Genomic DNA, 20582 nt, shown 5'->3' with positions numbered 1-20582 from the left:
TCTGGATGAAGTCAAAGCATTTGGGAAAAAAACCCAACGCGTGTTTAGTTCCAGGCGTCCCCTCCCGTGCTTGGACACGGATAACGTGTGGGCTGCGCGGTCGCCCAGCCGTGCTGTTGGCTGGCTCCCGGGCAGCGGCTCGGAGCAGCCTCTCCTCCCCGGCAGCACCGGGGCTCGCAGCGGGGCGACAGCGGCCGCCGGCTCCGAGAAGAGGTTGGCCATTGCCGCAGGTCCAACGTGGGGCCCGATCCGCCTTCGGGCGGGAGCATCCTCCCCGCGGCGAGTGGCATCGCGGCAGCGCCGGCAGCGTGGCCGACTCCGTGCCGCGGCGCCTGGGGAAGAGCGACGGGAGGCTGGACCGAGGATGGGGAGCGCTGGGCTGGGGGGGGGGGTCTGCGCAGGGGGGGAAACGTCCCGCAACTCTCACGCGGCTCTTCTTCTCCTGCCCGTCTCCCCCTCCCCCTGTGTGCTGCAGGACACGGAGGCGTGAATCAGCTGGGGGGAGTTTTTGTGAACGGCCGCCCCCTCCCCGACGTCGTTCGCCAAAGGATCGTGGAGCTCGCCCACCAAGGGGTCCGGCCGTGTGACATCTCCCGGCAGCTCCGCGTCAGCCACGGCTGCGTCAGCAAAATACTTGGCAGGTAAGGGGGAGGGGGACAGCGAGTCCTTCTGCGTCCGTCAGAAGCGTCCGCTCCGGTCGCTCGCCTGGAGGCTGCGGGCAGACGGAGAGCGGTGGAAACCCCTGGGAATCAGTCCAGCGAGCACGGGGCTTCCTCGCCGCTCGTGGTTTTTATGTGCCCGGTGTGAGAAGAAAAGTGCCACTGTTGTGACCTCTGGTGTGCCCCTTCCGCAGTTTGTCGTAGTGAGGGTAACACAAAGCGACCGATGCCACGTGGGGTGTGTTTGCTGTGTGTGTGGCATGCACCCTGTGCCCGTCTGTTCTGGACAGGTACGGAAATCTGGCAGTGGTCTTCAGTGGCATGGAAGAGAAACAGAAGTTGTGCGAATTACTCTTTTGCTTTCTGAAGAAGGCTCTGCTTTAGCAAGGATGTGATTACGTAGGATGTGTGTGTACATCGACATTGCCGTGCATTCCTTCACAAACGGTACTTTGCAATCTGTCCCACTGTTCAATTCCACATATTTTTCTACTCTTGTGCTGGAACATGTTCGTAGTTGGAGCACAGAATACCACAAGTAGCTATTAACTGTCCTAATTTTGGCTATTTTGGGAGTAGCGCTCTTTTCAGGCTGGAGCTGAGCCACTATGGCAACAGGAAATTAAACTCCAAATTCGTATAATTTCCTGATTAGATTTGGGTCAAAAATGCCATCCTTGCTTCTTTGTATCTTGTGAATAAATCTGAACGTTATTTGAGTAAATTAAGGTATTGAAGTGGTTTGGGGCTCCAGATGTCTGGGATACTTGACCAACTTATATTAAGGAGAACATCTGTTTTTTTGGTAAGAATATGTTTTTCCTGACGATCTGGAGGAGTTGATTGCTGAGCTATTTACTGAACTTTCACAGTTAACGTCATTGTTTAGAATTTTACTCCTAGTATTTTTTTTATTTTAACATCTTTTTTTGTTCCAGTTTTTAAGAAATCTGCATTCCTGGACGTAGCATAGCTGCAAAGGCTGTTAAGGCGGTTTTTTTTCGTCGCGTCACGCAGGGGATCTGCCTGGATTAGCAGCCACGGCCATCTAAGTGCTGATAATCAGACTGACTTGGCAAAGTCTCAGGCCCCTGGCCTTGCAGTGCCTGGCACTCCCCTCCCCACAGCCCCCTCTCGCCCGGGCTCCCCTCGGCTGGCGAACGCCGTCTCCGCAGCCCCGCACGGCGTGCTTTGAGCCCGGCCGGCGTGCGGGCTGCGCTCCGCATCCCTGCTTCTTATTTCACGCCCGTGTCGCGGGGAGGTGCGTTCCCCGGCAGCCTCCACGCGTTCCTCGCGCTGTGCTGTTTCAGGGGGGAAAACTTCCCGCGGGCTTTGTCTGAGCCCTGCCTGCTGTTCCGCTCGGCGAGAGCTTCGCGTCCGCTGCCGGCGCAGGCTCCTGCTCCCAGCCTGGCTGGCGCGGTTGGTTCGGCTGGCGGTGCCGCCGCGGTGGGCTTCCCACCAACCCCCGTCGGTGAGGAAGGGGCAGTTTCTTCACCTGCCGGGCAAATGTCTGGCGGTTTTACTGTTGGTACTTTGGACAGATTTACTGTGAGGTGCGTTGGCACGATAGAGCTAAGAGCGAGGCTCCAGAGCTTTGTCATTAAAGTTGTCAACAATAAATTGGAATTTCATAGCTCATTATTTTCATAACTAATAATTACAGTGGGTAAAATGCCGCTGCAATTGGAGCTCTGTGTGTGTGCATTTTTGCGTACGCGTGTGTGAAAATGAGGAATCCTTACGATAAATCCTTACATTTGGAATTTTGTGGTCGGAATTTTTCACTCCTTGATGGAGACTTACACCCAGAGGCAGGGAACCGTCCGCTGCGGTGCAGGTGAACCTCTCACCCTCGCAGGAGGGTACCCGCTCTCAGCCCGCACCGGCAGCTTGCTGGGAGCAAAGGGCCTGGACCCCATGTGCAGGAGATGAACCCGACTGCAGCCGTCCTTGCCTGTAAAATGGAGACGGGAGTCGGGGATGCCCGTGCTGTGCAGGCTCCTCGCTGCGCCCAGGATCGCTGCTCGGGCGACGAGGAGCTGATTTCTGCCCCCCTGCCCTGGGGCTGGCTGCTGGGCTGGGTCTGGGGGCAGCAGGGTGGTTGGTCTGGCCCCGACGCTGGGCGCTTCCCGTTGCTCGTGTGGCTCGAGCGGCTCGTGGAGACCGGCAGGTCTGAGCCCACGTCTGCAGCCCGAGTATCCAGAACCGTGCACAGGCAGCACGGTGTCCGTCTCTCCGAAGGAATTTCAGGACCTGCAGACTGAGCTCTCCCCGAAAGCAGCAGCCTGGCAGAGGTGTGGTGAACGCGGCTGCGTGTTGCAGCGAGCCGGGCTTCGGCTGCGCAGCCTGCCTGTGTTCTGCTCACGCCGGAAAGATGGGGGAATTAATTATCTTTTTCATATAATGGGTATGTCAAGCAGCTGCAGAGAAAATACATTAATAAGCAGCTTTACGTTCTTACTTGGGCGTCTTTTCTGAGCTGGCTGCGAGAAATGCGGGCGTGGAGCAGCGGGTGGGCGCGAGCGGCGGAGAGCGTGCGGCTCGGTGGGCGTCCGGCCGAAAGGCTCGCCGGGTCGAGCTCGGCTCCGTACGGAGGGGACGTGCCGGGCCAGAGCATTGGGGCAGTTGGTACAGGTAGGCACAGCGCTCGTTTTTCACCTGGTCACGAGAAAATTCGCGAGGTACGAAGCAGTGCGTGGCCGGGAGGGGCACCATCCCCGCCGGGGTCTCCATTCTGGCCCTCGGTGGTTAAGAAGCGACTCCTGCTCTTGGCAGCGTGCTCAAGGCTCTGTGGGTTGAAGGGGGGAGGCTCGTGAGGCCGGGCGTCTCGGCTGCGGAGCGTTCTTGCGGTGGCACCAAGAGCAGTTGCTCGCCTGTGGTTTGCGCGTGAGGAAGTCGGGCGGATTTCTGTCGGTTCAGGGATCCAGCCCTCCGGCTTCCCTGGCGTGGCGTCAGCGGAGCTGCTGCTGCGGGTGCAGACGCCGTACCCGAGGAAGGACGGATGGCGGGAGCCAGCCCCCGCGTCAGCTGGACCCCTCCGGAACGGGGGCAGCTCCCTCTTCCTTCATGTTGGTGATCGAAGCTGCGTAAGGCGTAGTGTTAAAAAGAATACGTGGTGAAAAATCTTAACTATCAGAACCATGATACACGTATCAAAACCGTGAAACAGGAAGAAGGTAATGCCAACGTATTTATTCCAGAGGTGCAAATAAAATATAATACCTATCCTTCATTTCACTGTGGAATGATAGCAAGCCGTAGATATTAATGACAGAGAATTTCTGTAGAAAAGGTAATTTACCACAAAAGAGTCCACTGCAAAAAGTGGCCTTTGGCGTGATTTGTTTCTATTATTTCCAGTACCGCTGATTAATAACACGCATTTTCAGTTAATTTTGGATCCCGGCATGCCCTTTAATCTCGCATTGTTGCTTTTGTCTTGCTATTACAGAAAAATATATATTGTATCCCGAGGCCCAATTCCAATTACTATAAGTTAATCTATTAGGTGATAAAGCACTACGTAGGCAGAAAATGTGTATGTGGAAGTGAAGATGTATCTCAGGATTTGCTGGGGTTTGGTTACCTTGAAATTATGTTCTCTATAAATCTCAAAGCATGTTCCCTGTCTATTTGTGATAACCAAAGCTTTGTTTTGGATGTTGTCCCAGGTATTACGAAACCGGCAGTATTAAGCCCGGAGTGATTGGAGGATCAAAACCAAAGGTCGCCACACCCAAAGTCGTTGAAAAAATTGCAGAGTACAAGCGCCAAAATCCCACCATGTTTGCCTGGGAGATCAGGGATAGACTCCTCGCTGAGCGAGTGTGTGACAACGACACCGTGCCCAGCGTCAGTTCCATTAACAGGTAAAGATCTGTCCATCCCCGGGGAGGGACGCTCCTCACAGGCGCCGTCACCGCGTCCTCGTTCGTCGGCAGGACTGGGTGTTTTGGGCTGTTGGCAAGACGTGCAGCTCGCGTGTGTTTCTGTGATGTGTTTGGGGCTGGGGAGCAGCAATGGGCTCACCTCGGCGGCCAGAGCATCACGTAGTCGTCGTCAGATGACGAGTGTTTCCCTGGACTGGGCAGGTTCTGCTGCTGGCCGTTGCTGCCGTCCTTTCCCTGGCCCGTGAGCTGCAGCGCTGGCTGGTGCCCATCCTGCGTGTTCGCTCCCAGTGAGGCACTCAAGTGGCCTAGAATTGCTTTTCTGAAAACGCGGGAGAGTTCTCCTTTGGAGCCCGTGTCCCATGTTTGTGAGATTCGCCCCGACCTTGCCGGGCAGGCCTGGGCTCGCAGAGGGTCCTGGGGCTGTGCTCACCTGCTGCCGTCCCAGTTACACCCACTGTACGCGCCCGCTGCCGTCTGAGTGGTAGGACGGCTAAAGCTGGTGTTTGGGGGGTTGCACTAGATGACCCACAGAGGTCCCTTCCAACCCCGAACATTCTGTGATTCTGTGAAAAAACCCAGTCAAATGCTCTGTTACGTCTCCAGCCCTGCCAGACCGATAATAAGGGATTAACACTTGGAAGGCAGAGCGCTTGGGCAGCCTCCTGCACACCCACAGCCCTGGCAAGCAGAGTCCTCTCGCTTTCGCCCAGGAGTGCGCTCTGCGCCGGGCTTCGCCCCACCGCGCTGGTGAGGTGGTTTTCACTTGTGCAAGTGCATGCAAATTCTTTGAATGCAGCTAGCTATAAAGTCCCATCTGTGTCCATGGACGTGAAATAAATGGATGCAATATTCTTTTATTGGCTATCCCAACCTGATTTGCATTCATGGAGTTGCCGCTTGAGTAGCCGGGGTGGCTTCCCCGGCGTTAGCAGAGACTGGTGCCTCTGCCTTCCGAACTGAGCACAGTCACAGGTTCCCGTGTTGGAGAGCGAACGTGGGTCAGTTCACGCGCAGCCTTTGCTGCTGCCTGGGCGCTCCCGACGCGCTGAGTCTCCGCAGCGGCAGTCGGAAACCCTGTGCACGTGGCGTTTTCAGATTTAAAAAGGGTTTGAGAAGTAGTATGGACACCAGGAATACCGAAGGGAAATCCCACCTCAGGTAGCTAAGGGCAAACCCCACTCCCACGGAGGTCAGCTCAAGCCCTGCCACGGGAGAAGCACTGCTGCTGTGTTTCTGTAGCAGGACTTCAAGTATCCTCCTAAAACCTTCCGAAAAGGTATAGAATCATAGAATCATAGGTTGGGAAAGACCTCTCAGATCGTCAGGTCCAACCATCCACCCAACACCACCATGCCTGCTAAACCGTGTCCCGAAGTGCCACATCCACATGGTTTTTGAACCCCTCCAGGGATGGGAACTGGGCAGCCTGGGCAAACGCCTGACCACTCTTTTGGTAAGGAATTTTTTCCTAATATCTAGTCTAAACCTCCCCTGAAGGTAGTCACAGGTCTAGAAAAATGAGACACAGAGTAGATTCCAGTTGTGTTTTGAGCCAGTTTCTGTATTCTACTTCTTGCTGTGTCCCCATGTGTTTCCACACTGATGATGTCCACACAGCCACTGCCATTGCCTCAGAAACCCCTTTCGTGGTCCACCACCAAGTCTTTTGGCTGGAAATCTCATTCTTTCTCATCTGCTTGCAATTATGGCTGAGATCTTTTCCTTTTCTTAGAGGTATGAAATCCCTCTTTAAAAATGTGTGCAATCTTTTTCAGCCAGTCTGTTTACACAGAGAATCGCTTTTGCCAGCCTAGGAGCGCATCCTGAGAACCCAGACCGAACTACCACGACAAGAAACCTTTCACGTCCAAACACTTGGCTTTAATGCTAAACCCTCCCGGTCCCACGCTGCAGTCTGTGGGATTTCACAGAATCACAGAATCACAGAATAGTAGGGGTTGGAAGGGACCTCTGTGGGTCATCTAGTCCAACCCCCCTGCCCAAGCAGGGTCACCCAGAGCAGGCTGCACAGCACCGCGTCCAGGCGAGGCTGGAATATCTCCAGAGAAGGAGACTCCACAACCTCCCTGGGCAGCCTGGGCCAGTGCTCCGTCACCCTCAGAGGGTCCTTGTGTTTAAAATCCAGCGTGTAGTTGAGGCTTTGCTGGTCGGGCTATGCCACACCAAGCTGCAGAGCGCTGCCCGCCGTGCCCTGCTCAGCACCGCGGAGTGGATGGGGTCCTGTCGCCGCAGACCCGAGCCCGTCGGAAGACGCACGGAGCGGTCCCCGTCCTGCTGCGGGGAGCGTGCAGCCGAGCGCCCGGCGTCCCGGCACCGGGGAGGACGGAGCCACAGCGCTGCTCCCCGTCCCTCCGCCATCCCCGGGGCCGTGCGGTTCCCTCTGGGGAGCGGTCGCTGCTCTCGAGACCCCCGCGGCCAATGATGCCTTTTTGGCAGACGGATTCGAGCTGCTGCCCCCATATATGAGTGAATAATAACTATTATTATTAATTAATAATATTAATTAATATTAATAGTAGGCCACTCTTCCGCAGCAGGAGCAACTCTCTGTGATTAAGGCTTAATTAATCATTGCGATTAGTTTTGCTCAAATAAGCCGAGAGCTGCCCAGCTGCTTCGAAGTGCTCCAGTCCTCCGTCCCTCCGGAGATGAAGACGTTCACGTGTCAGAAGGACCCGGGCACCCTTCCCTTGCCGTGGCGGTGAGGAGGCCTGGGGCAGGGCGTTGTCTGCTCCCTGGCTCACGCTGGGTCCCAGCTCTTCGGCCGCGCTCCCCCACCGAAGGTGCTTGCACAGCTCCCTCTGACCCCCATGCCTGGCTGGCTGCTCCGGGGAGTTCGCTGCCAGGGACCCCTCTGCTGAAGGTGCCTCACGCCCGGCAGCTTCGCTCTGGGGCTGGCAGCCGAAGCCTGGATTGCTGACAGACAGAGCCCCTGCCATCCTCCATCAGACTGCCCGAGGGGTGGGAGGGAAGGGGATGGCAGCGCGTCTTCCTCCGGGACGGGCCCCGGCGTTGCCGGCGGTGGTCCCTGCACCAGCTGGTGGGGTGGCTTTCGAGCAAGCGGCTGCTGCTTGTTGCCGTGAAGGCATCCCCACGCCAGCCCCGTCTCATGCATCCCCTCCTCTCCCTCCTCGGATGCACGATGGGCAGAAAGGGGGTAGAGTTTGCTAGGGGCAGAGGGGAGAAGCGCTTGCTGCAGCGTTACGGGCAGGGAGACGCGCGGTGAGCGAGCATCGTGCCTCCTCCGAGCCCGCTTCGGCTCTGCTGCGGTCCATGGCAGGACTGTGCTGTCTCCGGAGGCATTTTCACACCCCGTCTTTGGTTTTTTCGTGGTGCATCGGCAGGGGAGCGCTGGGTACAGCATCTCCCCAGCTCTCCTTAGCAGCTCCTGTAACACAGCCCATGCCTTCGACTTTACCTGGATGGTGGAATTTTTCCTGGTTGACATCATTATGAACCGGAGCAGAGGCTGTCCCCACCGATCACAGTGTGGTTACTCAGCTTTTAACATTAGCACTTAGTCCATGACATTTTTGTTTTAGTGTCAATTTGGTTAATTTGGCTGAGGTGGTCCTCTTCTGAGGTGTCCAAGGTCTCTGGCTGGGTGCGTGCTGCGCCCGGGGCGGTCTGGGGACCCCCGTGCCAGCGCGTCGCGGCGCCCGGGGGTGCAGATCCCTGGGGAGGGGGTGCTGGGACCAGTGGGTGCCCAGGCAGCGGTGGAGGTCTCTGTCCTGGGTCCTCCACGGCCCCGCGGCACCAAGATCTGCGGCGTCCCAGGGAGCGCGTAGGCGTCCGTCACCCCAGCGTCCCGAAAGGCGGGGGCTGGAGGCGCAGACGTGGTCCTGGGCCCGCCCGAACTTTGGTCTTCCGAGGGGATAATGTGCAGAAAGGCGTTTTTGTATTGATGCAGGTGTTCTGAACTGAAAAAAATGAGTGCCTGATGCCCCCTGCGCTTGTGTGCTTGGTGCTAAGTTTCTTCTCACCTCCACACAGGATCATACGGACGAAGGTGCAGCAGCCGCCCAATCAGCAGGTCCCAGCCTCCAGTCACAGCATAGGTAAGGAAAACTTCTTTTTTTTTTTAAATATTTAAAAAAAAAAAAAGCATAATGGATTACAAATATTCTAAAGAACTTTTAATCATTCTTATGGACAGATAATTCTGCATAAAACACTTCAGCACACGTGCTAATGCGCCTTCTTTGTCATTCTCCAAGGGCTGAACATAGTAAATGAATTTTATAAATACTGCTAAAAGGTTTTGAATTTTACTGATTATTATGATAAATAGCTTTCACCATGAGACAGAAAATTGAAATCTAAACCAAAAAACCCCCACTAATGGGGGTCTATAGAATGTCAGATAATTAAAGTAATAAATCAAGAAAGGGATACTTATTCATAACATTTTCTGCATCATTAGTCAGTAAGTAGTTTTGAATGTGTTTTTTTCATCTATCAGCCATCCCTTCCATAATTCTTTGTGCACTTGCAGCCTTGAGTGAAGAGGTAGCAAAACTTTCTGAAACTTTCAGCTGAGCGTCGGAGCAGCAGCGCTGCGCCCCGCGGCCGGCGGTGCTGGCGGAGGGTCCCTGGGGGGGAGCGCTGGGGCATCCTCGGCCCCTCACCGAGCTGACGGCATCTCCTGGGGTCGGCCGCTCTGCCGAGCCGCAGCGGGGCCGGAGGGGCTGCGTCAGGGCTCGGGGCTGCCTGCTTTGTGTCCTCGCGCTGCGCTTTTTATCCTTGTCCTGCGAAAGCCACCGAGGCACAGGCGAGCCGTGAGCTCTGCGGGGTGGTCCAAGAAGTCGCGGTGCAGCCCCGCGTCCTCAGCCTTTCTCTCCGGGAAATCCCTGAGCAAGCTCGAAGGAGGAGAAGCATCCCTCGTTTTGCGGCGGTGGCCTAAGGGCTGTCTCTCCTTGAGGAAAATAAGAGCAGCGAAGAGAAATCTCGTTTCTCAGGGGCGGGGGTTGGCAGTGGGGATTGGTGGCACAGGTCTGCTCCGTGTGGGCTGCGGCTGGGGGTCTGCAGCCTTGCGTCGATGAACGACCCGCCCTCGGCGAGGCACAGGCAGCACCCCTTCCCGAGGGCTCTGACAAAGCAAAGTGGATTTAATTCATATTTTGGGGAGCCTCGGGGCCCTCCAGCTGTGTGGCCCACAGCTGGCTGTCCCTGGGCAACCCTGGCTGTCTGGGGGTCTCTGCTGCAAGCCCAGCGCAGAGAGTGCCGGCTGCTCCGCTCTGACGAGGCTCCGGCGCCGGGACGCTGGCAGCCATTCATTCCAACCCCCTGCCACGGGCAGGGACCCCTTCCACCAGCCCAGGCTGCTCAGAGCTCCATCCAACCTGGCCTTGAGCCCTGCCAGGGAGGGGGCAGCCACAGCTCCTCTGGGCAACCTGGGCCAGGGCCTCACCACGCTCATGGGGAAGAATTTCTTCCTCATATCTGAGCTAAATCTGCCCTTGTTTAGTTTACAGCCGTTCCCCATTGTCCTATCACTACACACCCTTGTGAAAAGTCACTTTCCAACCATCATTAAGGTTGGAAAAGACCTCTTAAGATCATCAAGTCCAACCATCACCCCAACACCCCCACGCCTGCTAAACCACGTCCCCAAGTGCCACATCCACATGGTTTTTGAACCCCTCCAGGGATGGGGACTCCCCCACTGCCCTGGGCAGCCTGGTCCAACACCTGGCCACTCTTCCAGTAAAGAGATTTTTCATGATATCGAATCTGAACCTCCCCTGCTGCAACTTGAGGCCATTGCCTCTCGTTCTGTCGCTGGTTACCTGGGAGAAGATGGGGGCGAGGGGTGACCACGCGTCTGCTCCCACCCCTGCGCTGGGCTGCTGCAGCACGCCATGGGCTGGCTGGGTGGGCAGGGGTCCCGCCTGAGCCGGAGGGGCCATGGTGGCTGGCAGACCCCCGCCCGCCTTGGTCCTGCCGTGGGGGCTGGTGGCTTTCGGGTGGGCTGTCGCCGGTGTTGCTGTGCCCACTGACGGCCTGGCCTTGCCTTGCAGCTTCCACGGGGTCGGTGACCCAGGCCTCTTCCGTCAGCACCGACTCCGCCGGCTCGTCCTACTCCATCAGCGGGATCCTGGGAATCGCCTCGCCCGGTGCCGAGAGCAACAAGCGCAAGCGGGACGAAGGTAGCGGGAGCTGCTTTCTGGCGGGGGACGGTGGGACAGCAACGGCGCGGGCGCTGCCGGCGTGTGGTGTGGCGGGGCTGCGGACCCCGTTGCGGTCAGCTCGGGTGGGTTTGGTGCCGTTTGCCTTTGCCGAGGTCGCTGCCCAGCCGGTGGCCGGAGGCAGGAGCTCTCAGAGGAGCAAGGGCTTGTTGTGGGGTTTGGAAATCACTGGGCTGTGCCACAGCGTTTAACTGGGGAGCATCTCCCTCCTGCCAGTGAAAAGGGGACGAGGCACCATCACGCTGACGCTGTGGCCGCCTGAAATAAAAGATATTGGGAGGTGTCCCTATCCACAAAGAGAGAGAGCTGATGGCAGAGCTGCCTGCCATGCCATGTCTCTGCAGGTCTGCTCGGCGCCGGGGGCTTTGGTCGCCTCGGGGATGGGAATGAGCTCGGTCTGGTTGGGGTGGGACATTGCTGGACCTCCTCAGACCTCCTGCTGGGTTATGGTCCTGTGCCGCTCCGTGTCCCGGGGAGGCTGTGGAGTCTCCTTCTCTGGAGATATTCAAGACCCGCCTGGACGCGGTGCTGTGCAGCCTGCTCTGGGTGACCCTGCTTCGGCAGGGGGGTTGGGCTGGGTGACCCACAGAGGTCCCTTCCAACCCCTACTATTCTGTGACTCTGTGATTCTGTCCCGGATGTTTTCCTGATGGAAGCGCTGCTCCCGAGTGAAAGATGCTGGGGAAAGAGTGGAAGGGAAAGGGCGAAACTCTGCGTCGGTGTCTTACAAAAGTGCGCTGAACCTAGAGCATCCCTTTTGTTCGGTGGGAGCTGACGGAGGGGAGCTGAGGCCGGGGCCCGAGCGGGGATGCGGTGGCTGCAGCCGCGCAGGGCGCTGGGGATGGTGGCTGCCCGCCCCGCGGCAGCACCGGGCGCTCGGGGTCCCCGCGCGTGCTCGCCGGCGGTGCTGCCGTCCCCGTGCCGTGCATGGAACTCCCTGTCGTCGGGTGCTTGCTGAATATGCCGTTGTTACTTAACTCTGCCATCGTACATCTGATTTTTTTGTTTTTCCAAATCAAGGGCACATAAATTTATGAATTAAAGCAAGCAGGGAAGAAATTTAGTGTTTTGTCAGCCGTGTCAGGGAGAGAGGCCGTCTGTGCTGAAACCACACGGCGCTGTCACAGCCCTGCCCCGCAGCGCTGCTGCTTGGGTGCTTGCGATTACAGAAGACTCTAAGCCAGAGAGGGCTAAGAAACAAGAAGCTCCCGGAATTGCAAGGAAAGAATTAAGTGTCTCCTTGGAAAGGTCAGAAGCAGAGCTGAGAATTCCCCCACCTTTTGCCAGTTTTTAGAAGAGAACACGTGATTTCTGAAACAACCCCCACCGTTTTGGCAGGATGAGTCGTGATTTTTGAGCTCGTAAGCCGGACAGTAACGCTGTCCTCAGCAGACCATTTAAACTGCTTTTACGGTGGGCTCGGGGTGCAGATTTGGAGAGGCGTAAGCAGACGCTTCGATGCCGTTGTCTGTTTGAGGGGACCCCCGGGAGCACCCGCAGCCCCTCGCTGTGCTGCTCAGCACAGGGTCCGTCTGCGTGGGTAGGCACAGGGTGCCCATGGAGGGGTCCTGGGGCTCTGTGCTGCAGGTGACCGGGAGGTCACCTACGCTAGCCCCTCTCGTCAAGAAGAGAGTCATGTCATCGTCTAATTACGGCCTGTATCGTGATGCAGATGCACAAGGGGGCAGAGTTAACTTTGCCATTTCTCGTCTTCGGAGAGAGCCTGCCTCGGTGCTGAGCCCCTGTTGCTGTGCTGGGCAGTTTTCCTGTGGCTGCTGCGAGGTGGGTGCCTGCTGCCATGCCTCCCCACGCACATCTCCTGGAGCCGTCCGGTGGTCCCGGCTCCCCTTGGGTGCGGAGCGAAGGGGGCGGACGTGCCGCTCCGGCTTCCAGCTGCGTCGGTGTGATTCATTGCCCGGTTTTGTTCTCCTCACTCCTGACATTTTTTTAGCAGATGTCACCAGTCTTTAACCCAGTGGGGAGCTTGCTGGGTAGCAACAGGGGCAAACCAAATCAGACAGTCTTTATTGGTTTACATAGCTGAAGGTGTCATTTTTTTCCCTCTTGTAGTACGGACTTGGAGCAGATGTGACTTCGCGGGGGATCAGTTTCTTTCACTTGTGGCTAAAGGACGTGCTCCTGCAGACTGACACCAGAAGCAGGCTGTTCCCTAACGAGGCAGAGAGATGCAGCCAGCCGCCGGGCAGCAGCCCCGCTGCTCTGCCTGCGGATCGCCTCCTCCGAGCTCCCCGGCTGGCCCTGCCGCTCGGGGCGAGGGTGTAGTGGCAGGGGGGGTGGCAGGGGTGTGCGGGGTGGTGTTGGTGAGCTGCCCCGACGTGGACGGGGTGTGTTTGAGGGATGCTGAGGGTGGGCAGCGAGACCCTGCGTCGGAGTGGGCTGGGTGCTCCGTGTGGTGCTGACAGCTGGCACTGGCAGGAGTGTGGGCAGCAGGGCGAGGGAGGTTCTCCTTCCCCTCTGCTCTGCCCTAGTGAGGCCCCATCTGGAGTCCTGTGTCCAGTTCTGGGCTCCTCAGTTCAAGAAAGATGAGGAGCTGCTGGAGAGAGTCCAGCGGAGGGCTACGAGGATTGTGAGGGGACTGGAGCATCTCTCCTACGAGGAGAGGCTGAGGGAGCTGGGCTGGTTCAGCCTGAAGAAGAGAAGGCTGAGAGGGAACCTAATATATGCTTACAAATATGCAGGGTGGGGGTCAGGAGGATGGGGCCAAGCTCTTTCCAGTGGTGCCCAGCAACAGGACAAGGGGCAATGGGCACAAACTGAAGCAGAGGAAGTTCCGTCTGAACATGAGGAAGAACTTCTTCCCTCTGAGGGTGATGGAGCACTGGAACAGGCTGCCCAGGGAGGCTGTGGAGTCTCCTTCTCTGGAGATATTCAAGACCCGCCTGGACAAGGTCCTGTGCAGCCTGCTGTGGGTGACCCTGCTTGGGCAGGGCGTTGGGCTGGGTGACCCACAGAGGTCCCTGCCAACCCCTGCCATGCTGGGATTCTGGGATTCTGTTTCACTGCAGGGCTTGCACTGGACGGGTGGCTGGTGACAGTCCCATGGTGGACGCCGGACAGGCTCTGCCTTTCTGGGAAGAGTCAAGCATCCCCTGCCTGAAAGTCAAAGCTTGTTGAAGTGGGATTACGTCCTCCTCGGTGAGCAGTGAGAGGAGGGCGAGAGGGAGCTGCGTCGAGCACTCTGTCCGGGGCAGAGACGATGCGCAGGGCTGGTTTTCGGGGTGAGCCAGGGCGCTGGGCTGCGCGTGCGCTGGAGCAGGGTCTGTGGGTCCTGCCAAAGGACAGGAGAGGAAGGGCCAGAGCGCGGCAGGGCAGAGCCCACCCCCCCTGCTCCCTGGACCCCTCTCTCCCCTAGCCCTGGTTTCCATCCTGCGCGCTGCAGCGATGGGAGAGCCGGTGGAAGGGTGTAAGCCCCACAGAGTGATGCTCCCGGCGTGTTCGTGCCGTCCCAGCCGAGCGGGATCCTGGAGCAGGCGTGCGTGCTGGAGGTGTGGGACGCGGGACCAGGACCACCTTGGAGCTGGTGCTGTCTGTGCAGCAGAGCGTTGTCTCCATCAAAGCAGCCCAGGACACCGGTTGTGTCACTGACACTGCGTCCGTGCTGCCGAGCCGGAGACCGTGGGTGCACAGGCATGGGCTTCGGCTGGCCTGTCCGGCTGTGGTTGGCACGGCCTGGCGCGGTTTTGGCGTGTGCAAGCTGAGTCCTCTGAGCCAGCATCGGCAACGCCGGGGTTAGCACGGGGCGGGCATCGCTCTGCGGCTCGGCACAGGGGATGGGAGGGTTTTCTCGCGGGGACGCGGGCTGCGCCTGACCAGTCAGCCTGTTTGCATCCCTCGTGTAAATGCAGCCGGTGAGAGCAACAGGCTGCGTGCAGCCGTGGGCGCCTTGCTGTGAACCGTGGGCTCGGCCCTGGCCCCGACCAGGAGACGTGGTCGGAAGCAGGGCAGCAGAATCAAGGCTCCCTCAGCAAGGCAGCGTGTGGGACGCGAGTCTCTGCTGCCCACCCAGCCCGTCCTTCTGCAGAGGAGATCTGGCAGGCTCAAGTGCCTGCACCAAACAGCTGCCCAGACCACTTTTCAGATTGGGTGGTATGGAGTCTTCTCGGCAGCGGAGGCATTTGGGGAATCGAAACGAGCATAACGGGAGACGTGCGCTCGTACGAGTCGTTTTGTTTCCATTCTGGCCACCCGTAACCCTGCGTTGCTGTCAGCGTCTGGTGCGATGATGTGGGTGCTCCTGCTTTGTTTTCTCAGCTGAACTCTTTGAAAAATGCCTTTCCTCTAAGTGTAGACTCAGTGTATTTAAAGGCATTTGGGTCATGGGCTTGTGTCTGTGAGGAGAGGTCTCCAAGAAGGGCGGGGACCCTCACAGGAGTGAGAAGAAGCCGCGGGTGGGTGCAATCCCGTGCCCGATGGAACCGCCCGATGCTGCGGTCGCCGCATTTTCCCGCAGGGACGGCCCAGGTTCGGCGTGTCTGGGCACCCAGGCAGCACCGACCCGGCGCCTGGCCGGAGCTGCCGCACACGTTCCTGCCGGCGCCAGCGCTGCACCGGCTGCCGGAGACCCTCGGCCCCGAGAGCGGCCATCGGAGCGCTTTGCAGTGACGGTGCGGACGCGAGCTCACCGAGTCCGTGACACGTCTGGGGGGAGAGGGAGCAGGAAAGCAACGTGAGCGTGGCTAAACATGAGTGAGGACTAATAATACAGACGGTATTTCTGCATTTTGTGTCCTTCCTCCGTGCCAGGCCCATGGGCTGTCCCCAGTGGGACAGGAACAAGAAGCTGCGCTCGCGGCTGGGCAGAGACGTGCAGGGCTGAGGGTGTGGATGCCTCGGAGGCTGCACGGCCGCCAGCCAGCAGCCTTCGCCGGCGAGCATGATGCCGAGGAGCACGTGGGTTTGTGGAGTTCGAAGCATCTTGCGTGTGAACTGGGAAGGTGAGCCGTGATGGGGCGTTCCCACACCTCACTGGGAACCTGTGTCCCTCAGGTTGGTGAAGAGCAGCTCCAAAACGCACGGCCAGGCCGTGGTGACAGCTGCACGGCTCAGATGCTTTGGGTTGCTGGAGTGTTTCAAGACTTGGAATCTAATCCTGGTGCTGGTATTGAAAACATTTGAGCTTGGGTAGCTTTGCTGCACATCTCTACTGGACATCTGAAAATTATTTCCCTTTGAGCTATCATTAGACAGGACAAGGGGAAAGGGGTACAAACTGAAGCAGAGGAAGTTCCAGCTGAACATGAGGAAGAACTTCTTCCCTCTGAGGGTGACGGAGCACTGGCCCAGGCTGCCCAGGGAGGCTGTGGAGTCTCCTTCTCTGGAGATATTCCAGACCCGCCTGGACAAGGTCCTGTGCAGCCTGCTCTGGGTGACCCTGCTTCGGCAGGGGGTTGGATTGGGTGATCCACAGAGGTCCCTGCCAACCCCTGCCATGCTGGGATTCTGAGATTCTGTAATTTCTAGGCCCTCTTCAGCAGTGCTTCCTCACGGGGGTTGTGTGCTCCTGGGGATAGATCCACTGACTATAACGAGGTGAAGCCTGTGAAGGGAATGAGGTTTCGCAGGGTCAGCAAGTCCTGACGTGAATTTCTCCTGCTGATGCAGATTGCCCTTCACGCTCGGGGATCCCTTCCTGGCATTGCAGAGCAGGGTGAGCCGTTTGTCCCGTCGGGTCGTTAGCTCCTCAGGAGAGGTGGTTCTACCTCACCGCATGGACACCGAAATCATCGCTTCAGCGTCTGATCTAGACTTTGCTAGTTACATTGCAGTGGTGGCTTCATCTGTGCCGTATCTGATGCAGTCTAGGGCTTGATGGAGGTTTTAATTCTTCTTTTTTATTTCATTGAAAACTTTTTTCCTGAGTCCTTGGATGTAGTTGCCCACCCCACTGGGGCTTTTCTTTTGTTTCGCTCTTTGCATTTGCCTTTTGTGCACCTTACCACGCTGTCAATGACAATGTTACCCGTGAATGGTGGTGGTTTGACATGAGTTGTGATGGTGTCACCCGTGGATGGTGGTGATTTGACACCAGCAGTGATGGTGTCACCAGTGGAAGGTGTTGGTTTGACACCAGCAGTGATGGTGTCACCCATGGATGATGGTGGTTTGACACAGATAGTGATGGTGTCACCCGTGGATGGTGTTGGTTTGACACCAGCAGTGATGGTGTCTCCCGTGGATGGTGGTGGGTGTCTGGAGGAGGAGTTTGAGTTCCCCAAGGCGTGGGACTAAAACCCTTGGGTGTTCCCAAGAGCCAGTCTCCATCTGTGAGGTTACTGGTGCTGAGCCAGTCATACCGGACATTAGCAAGTGGAGCTCAGCTGGCACAGGATTTGTCTTTGAGAGACAAAGAGGATGTTTTGACATTCCTCATGAAATTCTACGGAAAACGGAATAAATGTGGGTCAGTTCAGATCTCAGCTGCGGCAGCGTTGAAATGGCATGGTCTGTGCTCTGGAGAAAGTTCTGCACGTCTAAATTAATGAAAATAAAATGAAAAGCCACTGCAGCACCCAAACCGTGCTGTTCTGACGTCTGAGGGCGATGCGCTCCCGCGAGCGCTGCTGCGGCAGGACAGGTATCTGGGGAGGGAAGGACCGACCTCAGCCCAGCCGGATGACGGGGCCACGGGTGATGGAGCCTGCAGGCTGAGGTCTTGCGCTGCTGGGACGAACCCCTTCGGCTCTGCGGGATGGTGGGAGCATCCCATGGGAGGGTCTCCGTGGACGTGGGGCATGGCCGGGCGGGCAGCAGGAGCTGGTGGGCAGCTGTCCCGGGGTGGGCATCACAAGCCCCTGCGCCTGCAGGGTTTGGAGGGACGGGCTGGTTGTACCTTGCCCTTCGGCGATGCTCGCCCGAGGGTGGTTTCACGCGTTCGCAGCTCAGCGCAGGAAAACTCCCCGCCAGCGCAGCTGCCCTTTCCGAGCGAGCGGGTTACCGGCTGTCTTGTGCGCACGTCAAGCACGTTTGTCACTTTTCTCCTAATGCAGTCCCCGGGGCCCCTATTTTCAAGAGAGCTCTCCTCCATCTCCGGGGTGAAGCCCTGCCGCTTTGCCACCGGCTTCGGCGGAGCGGGGATTTTCCCGGAGCTATGTTAATGAAAAGCCCAGATTTCCACCACTCCGTGCAGCCCTGCTGTAGCTCCAGCTGTTCTCATCAGGAGCTGTCGAGTGCTAGATGCTTTTCAAGGAATAACCTCTTCATACAGGTTTAGCTAAAATCCAGTTTAGGGGTAGATGTCTTGTCAGACCGTCCTGCTAGTGTCAGTACTGGGGCTGGCCAGGATTCTTTAGTGTGAATGCATTTTCCAAAGGAAAAGCGGTTTTGTGGAAAAGCAGGACTTGTCAATTTTGATGGATGTTTGTTATAAATGCTAATATAAAATAAAATAGAAGGGTCATGAGCAAGACGAATCAGTCTGGTTTTATCGAGAAATTGGCAGGGTCCAGAGAGGAGGAGACACTGAGGTGCAGTTACAGTGCGTGTGTGCACATATGTGCCCATACCAAGCGTGTGTGTACGTACCTCTAATGTACCTATCACCTACAGATACCTATAGATAGAGGTGACAAAAGTTTTGTCTTAGGACAGATGTATTACATTATTAACAGACTTTCACAATTAGCTTTCCACATCGTAAATGATGATAGTGATCTCTGAGAGGGCTGAAGAACGAAAACCAAGAAGAGAAAAGATTGTTCTTTGGGTTTGTGTTGGTGTACCCGGCTATTTTTGCGACTTTCTTTTCGAAGGATGCAGGTGTTTCTGTGAGAGGACAGCTTCAAGCTTCGTGTCGCAATGTGCGACGCTGGATTTTCCCCTTTTTTCCTGGTGTGTAGATCCACATCGCGAGGGTCTGTCAGAATACGCCCGCACCGTTGGAGTAAATGCTTCAATTTCAAGCGTGTAAGGGGAGCTCTGGGGAGCTGCGGCCGGCTCAGACTGCCTTTACCCCGGAGGAGCGAGATTTGGCCAGTTGCAGACGGTGCTTGGAAAGACACGGGGGGGTATTCCCGCATGAAAGGTCCGATGCCAAAGCATAGGGTAAATGATTTGGCTCCTCCGTGGTGGCAGGAGCTCTCCGAGTATCGCATATTTCTGTGTGAAGCTTCCTCCTGCTCCCGGGAAATGGTGATGTCTTCCCCTCGCCTCGTCCCCTGCTTGCTCTGTGCGCCGGGGTGACCGCCTGTGCCGGGCACGGGGCTGGCGGGGGTCTGTGTCCCCCCTCCAATGGCTGCTCTTCCCCGGGAGCAGTAAACAGAAGTCTCCTGCGGGTAACGGCCGGTTGGCTGCCTTCTGCACCAAGTGCAGCGCCAGGATCAGCACGTGGGACCGAAACCTGCTTCTGCTGCAGCTGGGGAAAGACGCGATTCGAGCTTACTGGGGGTTTGAAGTCAGAATTATTTTCTTGGCTGAAATGACAAACCCCTGAAACCCTGAATGATAGTGGAAAACCACTTTTGGTGCTTTGGGAAGAGCCAGAGTTAATATTTTAAGCTGTAATTGCAGTTGTTGCTAACTGGGAAGCTCCTGGTAAGCAGACAGACCAAAATCAGAGAGACGCAGAAAACTGGGGTGTCCCGAGACTGGAAGTTTTCTCCGGTTCAGTTTTGTCTGTCATGGCCTTTGTGTGCACTCTTTCCTCCGAGGATTAGTTATTGCTAGAGGTAGTTGCGCAGCATTGACCGAATCCTGCCAGTTTTGACCTCTCCCAATAGTCCTGTTTACAAATCTGTCCTGTTATTCAACAGGCGTTGGGAGGAAATGCAACCCAGGCTATGGGATGATTTGTGCCAGAGTTCGTGACTGCATTTTGCACTTTGTGTGGTTTTGAAATGATTGCGTGGATGGCTGGTCATACCGAGTTCGCAGAGGTCTTGGACTCACGTCTGCAGGATGTCTGTGTTGTCTGGGTGTGCCTGAGTCAAGAAGACCACCTTTACTTATTTGTCACGGCATAGTGGTGAGGATATGGCAAAGCTTGGAGAGAGCTGTAGCACTTATGAACAACAGCGGTTTGCTCGCTGTGCGCTGCGATGGAGCACAAAACCCTGGGGCAAGGCTTGGTCTGCCGCACAACATGGTTTAACGTGGTTTCAGGACATGGTTTAACAGGCATGGTGGTGTTGGGTTGACAGCTGGACTTCATGATCTTAGAGGTCTTTTCCAACCTTAACGATTCCATGATTCTATGGTTCTATGATTCCAGGATGGTTTGGTTCTATGAACTGCGGGTGGAAATAGGGGAAGATTTGCGGCGTGCGTGCCGTGGCTCCAGCGCCGTCGGCGTGCGCAGGGCGTGCGCACGTGCCGTCAGCCTGCGGTGCTCGGAGGTGCTTTGTGCGTGCCCTGCGCCGGCCGAGGCGCGGGCAGCCCGTGCATGCCCAGGGGCGGTGCGGGGTCCTGGACGGCGGGTCAGCCAGGTGTGCGGCGCAAACAGCCAAATCCCTCTTCGTGTTCTCCTTATGCTTGAGAAGACTTCGCGAACGGGAACAGAAGACCTAGTTGGTAAAATCCAGACGTATGTGTGCCTGCCTGCCCCAGTACCTCATGTGTGTGTCTGACAGATGAAGCGTTCCGCTGATGTTTTGCTGAACTTCCACAAGAAGATGAATTTCAACTCATTTCCCCACTGCGTATTCACCTGGGCTTTTTTCTCCTGTCTGTATCTCTGGACAGTTGTCCCGAGGGGTCTGAGGTTCGTTCCCCTGCACTCCAGCTCTCCTGTCGCGACAGGAGCGAGCACAGTGCTCACGCACCCCACCGATGTCTCTGGAGCGGCTTTGTGAAAGCTTTTCCTTGCAGTC

General features: G+C 57.0%; 1 protein-coding gene across 2 annotated transcripts in view; it reads left to right on the top strand.

Annotated features, from left to right (window-relative positions):
* PAX5 (paired box 5) overlaps positions 1-20582 on the top strand; it is a 142630-nt gene that overhangs the window by 4349 nt on the left and 117699 nt on the right. For both annotated transcript variants that reach the window (XM_075410740.1, XM_075410741.1), the window contains exons 2-5: positions 476-641; positions 4331-4528; positions 8564-8628; positions 10591-10719. In XM_075410740.1, the coding sequence (XP_075266855.1) occupies positions 476-641; positions 4331-4528; positions 8564-8628; positions 10591-10719 (558 nt within the window). The remainder of the gene's footprint in view (positions 1-475; positions 642-4330; positions 4529-8563; positions 8629-10590; positions 10720-20582) is intronic.

Source organism: Opisthocomus hoazin, chromosome Z (genome assembly GCF_030867145.1).
Source record: "Opisthocomus hoazin isolate bOpiHoa1 chromosome Z, bOpiHoa1.hap1, whole genome shotgun sequence".
Taxonomy (NCBI): domain Eukaryota; kingdom Metazoa; phylum Chordata; class Aves; order Opisthocomiformes; family Opisthocomidae; genus Opisthocomus; species Opisthocomus hoazin.
This window is presented reverse-complemented; position numbering and strand designations above follow the sequence as displayed.